The sequence below is a fragment of the Hylobates moloch genome, unplaced genomic scaffold (genome assembly GCF_009828535.3).
Source record: "Hylobates moloch isolate HMO894 unplaced genomic scaffold, HMol_V3 SCAFFOLD_18, whole genome shotgun sequence".
NCBI lineage: Eukaryota > Metazoa > Chordata > Mammalia > Primates > Hylobatidae > Hylobates > Hylobates moloch.
In genome coordinates this window covers 69424290-69436296 of record NW_026652293.1, presented here as the reverse complement: position 1 = coordinate 69436296, position 12007 = coordinate 69424290, and the positions used below count along the sequence as shown (strand labels likewise).

General features: G+C 39.7%; 1 protein-coding gene across 7 annotated transcripts in view; it reads right to left on the bottom strand.

Moving 5' to 3' along the window:
• Positions 1-12007, bottom strand: part of MTR (5-methyltetrahydrofolate-homocysteine methyltransferase) — a 110517-nt gene that overhangs the window by 52354 nt on the left and 46156 nt on the right. For all 7 annotated transcript variants that reach the window (XR_009210707.1, XR_009210706.1, XR_009210708.1 and 4 more), the window contains exons 16-18: positions 2826-3005; positions 710-826; positions 258-398 (exon numbers count right to left, since the gene is read on the bottom strand). Coding sequence is in view for 4 of the 7 variants with exons in the window: in XM_032136453.2 (XP_031992344.1) it covers positions 258-398; positions 710-826; positions 2826-3005 (438 nt within the window). In the remaining 3 variants the exon portion in view is untranslated. The remainder of the gene's footprint in view (positions 1-257; positions 399-709; positions 827-2825; positions 3006-12007) is intronic.

The following is a 12007-nucleotide window of genomic DNA, read 5'->3' as shown; positions in this document are numbered from 1 at the left end:
AAGAAAAATAAATTTTACATTTTAAAATAAATTTGAAGAAACCTAAGTTCAGAATACGAAAGCAGCCTAGACATGGTCTGTTTACCCTTCCTTGCCCTAGCTACACCACCATCTCTGCAACTCTCTGTAGAAATCTTCAGTGATCCAAGTATGATTCGATATTTGCTTCTATTCCACAATGAAGGTCTACTAACTGTAGGTGAGTAATACATTCAAAGATAGGAAAAATCCATCCATTAGAACACTTGTCTCTCTACCTGGGCATAACGTAAGAGCTTCTCAGTGGCCTCAGGGTCTTTATTCCAGATGAGATCTTCACAGAGCTGCAGAAGTTCCTTATGGATATCATCATACACAGGGAGGTTTCCAGCATTCACTATCCCCATGTCCATGCCAGACTAAGGGCAATACAAATAAAAATGAGAATTTACAGTGATACCCTAAGTCAGTGGTCAGCAAACTTTTCTCTGTAAAGGGCCAGAGAGAAACTATTTTAGGCCATAGCCTCTGTCACAGCTACTCAACTTTGCAGTTACAACATAAAAGCAGCCACAGACAAGATACAAGTGAATAGGTGTGGCTCTATCCCAATAAAATCTTATTTACAGAAACTGGCAGCAGGCCAGACTTAGCCTGCATGCCACACTTTGAAAACCCCTGCCCCAAGTAAAAACTGGTTTCCGCAGGGCTAAGAGTTCTTCTACCATACCTTGATTGCATGGTAAAGGAAAACCCCATGCATTGCTTCACGAATGGCTTCCATTCCTCGGAAGGAGAAGGACAAGTTGGAAAGACCTCCACTTATTCTGGCTCCAGGTAATGTTTCCTGGCAAAAATTTTAAAATATGAAAAGATTCCCCTTTCTTGCCAAAAACAGCAATCATATCTCTTAAGCTTTATATAGGAGTGGAAAGAAAAAAAAACAAAAAACATCCAAAGTTCAAAGTAATTCAGAGCTTCTTGTTACTAGACATACACCAAAGCTTGCCGTATTATGGTATCACAAAGGCGCTGCTTCATAAGTAGTTTTTCCTACTAGACTCCAATCTCCCTAAGGAGAACACGTGCGTACACACACACACACACACACACACACATACACACACACACACAGAAAGACAAAGAGGAATTCCTTATTCATTGAAAGTACAAATTACTAGAAGGCTTCCATAGCCTAAATGAACAGACTCCCTAGTTCACCATAAACTTGACCAACTATAAAAGGACAAAAGGAAATTGAAGTTCCAACCATACCGATGACAGTATCAAGCATCATCAGGCTTGTGGAATAACAGGAACTCTCACTTACTATTATTGGTTCAAGAATCTAGGGAGACAGTTTGTCATTATCTACTACTATGAGCCAACCATTCCACTTCTGGGTATATGCTACAGAGAAGTTCAGGCATGTATGTCTAAGATACATATATAAGAATACTCAGAGCAGCATTGTTCATAATGTCCAAAAGCTGGAAACAAACCAGATGTCCATCAACAATAGAACAGTTAATTGTGGTATGGTTATACCACAGAATATTATACATTAATAAAAATATACAAACAGCTACAGCCACACAGATAAATCTTTAGAATGAAGTTGAGTAAGAAAAACATGCATAAAAATCTTATGATTCTATTTTTATTAGGCTCACAAGCAGGCAAAACCAAACCATATCACTCAGATATTCAGTCAATTCTTATTATTTTGTGGTAGTTATGTTCTTTAAAGTCACTGCAAACACTGAATTAGGGAATACCAGAGTGTTGCTCCTAGGAGAAATACAGGGTTAGGTTCCTATGAGCCTCTCATCACATTTTTGTCAACCAATCAATACTTTATCTAATATTTACTGTTGATTCATTAAGACTGAATTCACAGCCAATGGCACTATAATTCATGTCTGAACAAAGCTTGTCTAACACACATATTTCCTCCATAAGGCACATCACAGCCTTCTTGCGCTTAGGAACACTAGACAGCACTAGTATGGGACCATTTTAAAAAGTGACCTCACCAACAAAACGCATAAAAATGTGAAAAACACGGCATTAGACTGCAGAAAGGACATCTACGTACAGGATGAGAGCTGAAATAAGAAGGTAGGTCACTGCCATGTTTGCCCTCTTTGGGAATAATATGGGTTGGGCCACTCAAATTTTCCACCACTCTGCATATGGGTATGTCTGAGTAACTGCAGAAGTGATGTGAGTATTGATTTTGGGGTCACAAATAAATTTCAGTAAGTATATGAATTTGCAAATACAAAATCCATGGATGATGCAAATCAAATCTACATATATAAGCAATACATTTATGAAGAAAAGCAACAGAGTAGCATCATAAAACTCTGGACAATAGCTACTTTATAAAATTGAGAATGAGGTGTAACTGGAAAAGGAGAGACAGATGGGGGCGCTAGCTATGCTCTATTTTGGGACCTAAGTGAAGGCTCTTATATGCTTCATAATTAATTATTTATTAGGTTCTGTGGTTTTTTTGTTTTGTTTCATTTTGTTCAAGACAGGGCCTCACTCTGTCGCCCAGGCTAGAGTGCAGTGGCGTGATCCCAGCTCACTGCAACCTCCACCCTCCTGGGTTTAAGCGAGTTCATCAGGCTCTGTTATATTCTCAAGTCTGTTTGTTACACAAGTTAAAACTCTACTAAAGAAAAAAAATAAGGTCTCCTACATTTCAGAAAAACAATTTACTAACTAAGAATGTTAACATTTCAGCCAATAAATATATAAGTCAGCTCTAACTCAGCTCATTCGACCCATGGGACGAATTTGAGCCATGACTTGGGAGAGAACATGCCTACACTTACTTTAATGACTTTTGTTGCATGGATAAAATTAATGGCATACAAGTTGTGTTCTTCCATTCCAGTCCCAATGGTTAGGATATTAGGGTCAAAAATGATGTCATTTGGATTAAAGCCCAGTTTTTTCACAAGCAGATGGTAGGCCCGGGTGCACACTCTGATTTTTGTGTCTGTTTCTGTTGCCTAGGGAAAAGAACAAAAGATGTAGTCTGAAATAGAAAAATTAAGTTATCTATTAAAATATTAATATTAAATACCTGTTATTTTAATAAAATATTAATACTAAAATATTAAATGTTATCTATTAGAGCACATTTCACTCACTGAAAACACTCAAGTGTCAATGCTTGGATTTCACAGAAATCTAAATGCCAAGCAGCTTCCGATCACTTATCAAATTATCTCAGAGGAGAGACTGGTTTAAAGATCTCTTTGTGTTTTCACAAACACAGCAGCTATACTCTTTCTGCAAAAAATCAAATCTTATACATATACACACATATGGTATATTATGAAAAAGCTTCTAAAAATACATGCATATGATAAAAAATCAAATACTACTAAACAAGAGATTAACATGTAAGTGCCCCTTCCTCTCTTGACCTGCCAGCAGTGCCACAACCTATCACCCAGGAAACACTGCCATTGCTTTCTCAGATCTTCTTGCAAAAACATTCTAAGCATAGTCAAGGATATGCATTTATTCCACACCTTCACCCATTATAACACTGGCCTAATATGTGTCTTAAGTCATAAATACAAATTAGTCTTTACCTTCAAAATAATGTCCCTAAAAGGCAAAACACTGACTCCGGCAAGGCTCATCCCCCAGTTGCTTCCCATCAGCCTCAGAATCTCAGCCTACATCTCCAATCTCATCTCCTACCATTTGCCCTTTCCTCTACTCTGCACCCCTTACATTGCTCCTTTGGTGTTTCTGAAAGCCACCAAGCTTGTTCCTCCCTCAGCAACTTTCATTTATTGCTGCCACTACCGAGAACATACCGTGACATGGCTTTGTGCTTCATAGAACTAAGGTTTCTGCCCAAGTGCCCCCTTTTCAGAGCCTACCTTAAATCACCCTCTCTAAACCAGCCACTTCCACCCTTCCCCACCTCCTCCATTCTTCTTCAGAGTATTTCTTTCCAGAAATTGTATTATTTTGGCAACATCGTTAGTATTTTTGGTTGTTTTATTACTTATTAATTGGTAAACTCCTCTCCCCTAGCTACAATGCCAGTCTTGCGGTATCCCCAGTGCCCAGAGCAGTGCCTGTCAAAGTATGTGCTCAACATTATGTATGAATGTTGCTTTTACTCAAAGCATTTCTGAACTGTGTCACGTAAACTGTCTTCAGATCAAATTTACAACCTCAACACAGGGTATTCACCAAATTACATCCTGAATGATTTCTGGTTGTATGAAAAATCAAATCTACTCTTTAAAAATGATTACTTGCTATCACTCCAGTGATAAGAAAAAATAAGTCACAATTCTGAAGGTCAATTCTCAATGAATGTGAAAAATGTTCTTGAAAAATGGCCAACCCTACTGCAATCTGTATTGCAGACTTCTGTGGAGATGAGCGGGTAGGGACACTGACATAGGTCAAGTGCATCTAGTGAGGCCCTAGACAACAGAAATGAGGAGTAGGGGAATTATGAAAAGAACTCACATCTAGTCTTTTGATCACTTACTACTTTGGTATTCTTTTTCAACTGTTTTCTTTGGTCTCTTTAATCGCTCTCTGCAGCTGGTGGGGTGAGACTTCACCTCTACTTGAGAGGGAAGTGCCTCCAGGACTTAGCAGACAAAACGGCCCAGGGAAAGGAAGACAGGAAATGGTCTTTGTGGCCTCACTGCACCCAGGCTTTAGGGAAGGTGGCGAGCTTTCGTCTTCCTTAATGGAATTTTCTCAATGCTTACTTCCTCTGCCTTCAGTTAGAGTGAAAAGGTTAAGGTTGAGACTGAGATGTGCGTCAGAAAAAACTGGTCAGAAACAGCCCATTTGAGGCTGCCTTTAGTCTTGAACTTTTGAAGTTCACCCTTCACCAGACAGCCCAATAGAGTTCTAGGCTCTAGGTTCATGGCTCAGCTAAGCTCACTAAGAGAGAAGGCACAGGGGCGACCAATGCTACTAGTATTACTGAGTAACCTAGTCTGGTTGATAGATGAAGAAGTCAAGGTCCTGGTCATTTCTCTCCTGAGCCACGAATATTATCTGGCCAAGTAGGGCAGGTTGAAGTGAACAGTATGTTACCCACAGGAGAGTAGGGTGTAGGGCCCAGCTGTGTACCAAAGACAGCCCTGCTTGTGGGACAAGCAGGTGCATCCTCACAGGACAGGAATTCATTTCTAGAACCAAAACAGAGTCATCAACTCTAACCTCCATAAGGACGAAGCCCTTGTCAAATTGTTCTCATGGCGTCTAGCACAGTATCTGTGCCACATTAACAGACACTCAACCTCTGTCACTTGATTAAACAATGACTCTCAGAGTGAACACGGTGTTGGTGTACAGGCCTTTGTCAGGAGCAGGTCATATCTCATATCATGTAAGGTTCACCAAGCTTCTGTCTTACTCCTCACCAGGGCTGTGGGACAGACACACTAATAAAGCCTCAATCGTGCTTGTGGATTTCACAGATCCAGAATAGAAGTTCAGTAAAACAACAGAATGGGAGCTTTACTCCATCAGGGAGGGCTTTCAACCCTGGTTGCACATTACAATAACCTGGAGGGATTTCTGTTTGCTTGTTTTTTATAATAGTAACACCTCACCCTGAACCAGTTAAATCAGAATCTGGAGATGGGGCCTCAGCAAGTGTTTTGTAGAAGCCCCTTAGTGATGCTAATATAAAGCCAGGTGAGAACCACCAACAGGTGAGATATGGCACCTTCTTCAGTTGGAGTAGAAGAAAAACTCAGTGAGACTCTAAGCAGCAAGAAGGAAGGAATAAATGCCATTTATAGCTTTATCAAACAGGTTTACTCTTAAGCCATAGAGAAGCTAGACTGTGACCAGTGAGCAGAAGGCTTTACTTAAGAAGCTCATGGCTCAGATTCTGCTAAAATATCACACACTCAGGGAGTAATGCAATAAAACAATTTTTGATTTAGTCATCAAGGCAGATACTGTGAGGAAGAGAAGGACAATGTGTAGAAGACACCTAGATTCTTTAATGTAGTCTGACAAGGAGCAGAGCTAACTTCAGAGGGGAGTTAAAGTTTTAAAATTGAACTGAAGTAGTTGAAGATGGGCAAGAGAACCCTGGAGGAAGGAGAGGCCCATCCTGGGGCTGCAGCTAAAAAAAGAAGTGGCCCGGTCCAGTACAATGGCTCACATCTGTAATCCCAGCACTTTGGCAGGCTGAGGCAGGTGGATCACCTGAGGTCAGGAGTTCAAGAACAGCCTGGCCAACATGGTGAAAACCCATCTCTACTAAAAATACAAAAATTAGCTAGTTGTGGTGGCATAGGCCTGTAGTCCCAGCTACTTGGGAGGCTGAGTCAGGAGAATTGCTTGAACCCGCAAAGCGGAGGTTGCAGTGAGCTGAGATCGCCCACCGCACTTCAGCCTGGACGACAGAGTGAGACTTGATCTCAAAAAACAAACAAACAAACAAACAAAACAGAAGTGATGGAAATGGATGTTTGTGCCTTTCAAGAGAGACAATGATAAGTAGGAAGGGAAACACTGAAGAAAAGGAAGTTTCCAAGGGAAAAAAATCTAAAAATCAATACCAAACGGAAAAAATTTACCAAAGAAAAAATAAGCCAATTACAATAAAAACAAACAAAACACATAGGAATGATCTAGAGATTTCCTATTTAGGGATAATTACAAAACTCCATTGAATGAGTAATTGGAAAGACACACCATGTTCCTCAATGACAAATCTAAACATTGGCAAGATACCAATTCCTTGTTATTTTCCAGGTTAAGATTAATTAGATATTAATCAAGATCCAATGGTTCTCCATAATTAGAAATTTATTTTCAAATCATTTTAAAAAAAGAAAATGAAAAAAACAACAGGAAAATGTGTTGCATATATTGATCATTCTTTTATATAGTTTACACATGTGCAAACAAAAACTAATATAGACTATTCTGCTATTATGTGATAATTATATTTCTAAGATACTTCACATTATCAAAAATTGTCATACAAAAAAGTCATTGTTGTGAACCTACGGATTATATAAAAAAATTAAAAATCATTTCATTTAGAAAAAGAGAACTAAATCTAGAGTCAGTATACTTGTCCCATAGAAATTTCAATAATAAAGGTGTCCTGTATCTTGTTATGTAGAGTTAAGAATAACAGTTGGTCAAAACTATTAGCAACAACAAAAAACATAGAAATGCTTTCTTTTGCCTTTCAATCCAGAAGTCTCAGGCCCAGACTCCTGTCATATCTGGTCTTGACCTTGCAGTTGTGTTTGCAACATGGATCACAGACATTAACCAAAGACTCAAACACAGCAGCCAGATATTGAAACAAAGCTGGTGTGCCTTGCTTAGTCGCAACAGTAGTTTCCCATTTGAGGGAATTGTTTTTTTCCCCTATAATCAGTGGTGTCAATCCAAGCAAAGCAAATCCCGGTTCTTAACTGACTGCTACATCCAATAGCATTATGAGAACTCAATCAACAGAAAACATGCCTTTATATAAAAATACCTGTATTGCTGGCTTCTTAACTTTGAAAGTATACAGGACTTTTGCTTTGCTTTTTATAATTTTCAATATTTATGACAAGTTGACAGTGAGCATACATGCTGCTCCATAATCTGCATAATATTTAAATACTCTGGAGAACAGTCCAGTAAAATTATGTTACCTAAGTTATCTATTTCTCTTCAGTTGGGCACTTGGGCTATTATATTTTCAATAATGTTGGTGTAAAATCTCGGCATATACAGTATCCTTATGCTGTTGAATTCTTTTGTTGGAATAATTTCCCAGAAATAAGATTATGAACTCAAGGGATATAAACAATTTTTTGTCTCTTGACAGGCATTATATTCTTTTTCAAAAGGACTATACCAGTTTACACTACACTCTGCAACAAATAAGGCTTCAGTTTTATCACTGCTGTGTCTACATAGACCTTGACCATTTTTAACTTAACTAATTTAGTAGGGATAAAACATTACCTTAATGCTGCTCTAATTTGCATATCTTTCATAACTAGCAAGTTATTTTTTTTTCCTACATTTGCTTTTAATTTGTGGTCACAGTTAAGTCTAAATCGGGACAACCTATCCTTAGACAAGACCAAGCACTAAGCAGTGGCAATAAACAAAGCACGGAGTATACATAGGATTTGGAAACATACACCAGTCTTCAAATGAGGAAGACCAAAGGTAAAAACTTGGTTCCACCATGTCCTAGATATGACATTGGTCCACTGTAAAATGCGATGGCCGCCACCTCGGTGGTCACTCCGAAGACTAAATGAAATAACCTCTGCTGGTGGTTTTCAACCAAAAGATACATGAGAATCACCTCTAAGGCTTTAAAATGTCTAAAGCCAGGCCTCATCCTAGACCAAATGAGTCAAAACTCAAGGGCTGAAGTCCAGGGGTGTATATGCTTTTTCAAAAGCTCCAGCAGTGACTGCCCTTCCCTGTCAGAGTGAGTCTGCTTTGCACTCCTGGTTAAGCACCACAGATCCCTAAGGCACAACATTCCATTCTCACTCTGAGTTGACCTTGCTTCCAACTTCACCGAGAAAACAGAAGCAATTATAGACTCCTGCCAGCACATCAACCAGCATGCCTGCAGATCTGCACTCTTTACTCTGCCTTCTCTTTTGCACTTTGAGCAAACTGCCCAGCTACTGATCTAAAGCCACCCCTCCACTCACACAGTGACTACCATCTCTCTCAACTCACAAGGTCATGGCTCTGGCAAATGCATCCTTTATCTCCTGCATCAATTCCTCCCTCTCTCTCTCAGATCATTCTCATCAGCTTACAAAAACATGTTGTCATAGCATCTATACACACACACACACACACACACACGCCCTTTCTGAATCTCGTATTTTCCCCCTGGTTTCCACCCTATTTCTTTGCTCCCCTTTATGGCAGAACTGTAAAAAGTTGCCTATACTGCTGCTTCTATTCTTCTCCTATTCTCTCTTGAACGCACTCCAATAAAGCTTTCATCTCCTTGGAAACAGTAGAGCAAGATCACAAATGACCCCATTTCTAAATCCAACGGTAAACTCTGGGTCTCATCCCACTTGATCTATCCACAACTCTTTAAACAGCTGCTCATGCCCTTTCCTTTGACGCTTGTTCTTCGCTTGGCTTCCAAGGGAACTCTCTCTTCTGACTCCCCTCCTACCATATAGGCTGCTCCTTCTCATATCCTTCTGATGGTGTTTCCTCTTCTCCCCAGTGCCCTAAGCACTGTGGCTCTAAGACTCACTTAGTCCTGGGACTTCTCTACAGTCATTCCTTTGGTGAGCTCAGCCAGTCTCACTATTTTAAATAGCATGTACAAATAATTCCCAAAAAAAGGAATCCTATCTTCAAGCCAGACTTTGCCCATGAAATCCACTCATTTATACAACTGCACACTCGACATACCCACCACATACTATTTCCAAACCCAAACTTCTCCTTACCCCATCCCAAACCTGCTTCTCTCAGTCTTTCTTACCTCAGTAACTCCTTCCTTTCAATTGCCCAAGCCAACAAATTCTAAAATTATCCCTGACTCCTCTTTCTTTCACAACCTATACCCAATGTGAATGCAAATCCTATTGGCTCCATGTTAAAAATACATATAGAAACAGATGACTTTTAACATCTTCTTTTGCTTTCACCATGGCCCTAACCATCACCCTATCTCATCTGAATTACAGCAATAAACTCTAACATTTCTGCTTTGGCCCTAACAGACCATTCTCCACAAAGAACCAGAGGGGTTTAAACGTAAGTCAGATCATATTCGCTCCTCTGTTCAAAACTTTTCAGTGGTGTCCCCACTCACTCTGAGTAACAATGTTAACCAAAAGTGTTAGAAATGGCCTCCAAGGCCCTATGTGATTTGACTTGCCACCTTTCCAACCTTGTATCTTCCCAGTCTCGTCCTCTCCCCTCTGCTCCAGCTACTCTGGCTTCCCTGTTGGTTTTCAAACAGGACAAGCACCTATCTACCTCAAGATTCCCTCTGCAAAGAACACTCTTCCCCTACATTTTCACATGGCTCACCTAGGCTTCTGCTAAAATGTCACATCATCCATGAGGCCTTCCCAAACTATCCTACATAAAATAACATACCCCCACCTCCATGCTGAGGGGGCATCAAATCCTCATTTCCCTTTACCGTATTCAACACCATTCAACGTGTATATACACACACACACACGTTTATTATTCTTTTTTTTGGAGACAGAGTCTCACTCTGTCACCCAGGCTGGAGTGCAATGGTGGAATCTCACCTCACTGCAACCTCAGTCTCCTGGGTTCAAGCAATTCTCATGCCTCAGCCTCCCCAGTAGCTAGGATTACAGGCGTGCATCACCACATCTGGCTAATTTTTGTATTTTTAGTAGAGACGGGGTTTCACCATGTTGGCCAGGCTACTCTTGAACTCCTGAACTCAAGTGATCCGCCTGCCTCAGCCTCCCAAAGTGTTGGGATTACAGGTGTGAGCCACCGCACCTGGCCAATTATTTTTATATATATAAATACATACATACATATACATACACATCTTTTTTTTTAAATTTGTTATTCCCTTTGTCCCCAAGAATATAAATCGTACAAGGACAGGGACTAGGTTTTATTCTCTGCTGTCTTCTCAGAGATGAGAATAGGGCCTGGCACATACTAAGTGCTCAGGATATATTTGAAGATATTTGCCTCATTAAAAAGTAACAGTTGCTATATATATTTTTAAAAGGAGCATTTAGATAACAAAAAAAGAGCTTCTGGAAAAAGAAGAAATAAAACTCAATAGACGGCTTAGAGGATAAATGTAGATAAGAAAATCTCACCCGATGCAGAGCAAAACACCAGAGTTGGAAAATAGGAGAGAAATATAAGAAAATTAGGCAACCTGTCCAAAACATTCAATATCTCAATAATATATGTACCAAAAAAGAAATAAAACAACTCAAGGACACTTCCTACCACTGCAGCTGTGAGTTTCACAAATGAAAGGCCTACTGAGTGCCAGCATAATGGATGGCTCATCATCGCGAGAGTTCAGAACACAGCGGACACAAAAGATTCCCAAAGCCTCCAGAGTAGAAAAACAAGTTTCACAAAAAAGGTCAAGAGTTAGAATAGCACTGGACTTCTTACCAATACCAGTGGGAACCAGAAGACAATGGAGCAGTACTTTCAAAACACAGAACAACTTCAAATTTGTACTCCTATGCCCATGCAACTGCCAATTAAGTGTAAAAGTAGAATACGGCCATTTTCTGACACGTAAGGTTTCAAAAATATTTACTGCCACGTTTTCTTTCACAAGAAGCTATCAGAGAATGCACTCTACCAAATGACCAAAAAAAAAAAAAAAGATTAACCAAGAATTTGGAAATTATGAGTTCTAAAAACCTAAGAGAAAGGCAAATGGAACCCCAGGAGGAAGGTAAGGGACAGCTAGCAGTCACAGCTGTGCAGCTGGCCTACTTCCAACTCATGTCAGAAGACTTGGAGGGAGAATTCTTCAAAAAAGTAGTATGACAGTTCTCTTAATGTGTCTGGCTACATTGGATATTGGAGATTTACACAACTAGGGGACAATCTGAAGGTGAAATACATAGAAAACAATGCAAACAAAAAGATAAGTATTACCTTCATAGAAAACAAATAAAGAGTGAGAAAGGATAAGCAATCATAGTATACTACTGCACAGCTCAGCTTTTACACTGTTTAATAATGTAAGCACTGAAAACGATTATAGCTAAAATGAACTATATTGGGAAAGATAAAAGTAAAGCTGTACAGAGTCAGGGCAGTGGATGGTGAAAAGCTAAAAAATCTTTAATCACTGTAGGAAGTCAATAAAAACTAAAACTGGAATTTGAAGATAAAGAGGTAGATGCTACAAGAATCAGCTTTAAAAGCTGAAAGTGGGGCCGGGCGCAGTGGCTCACGTCTGTAATCCTAGCACTTTGGGAGGCCGAGGCAGGTGTATCACGAGGTCAGGAGA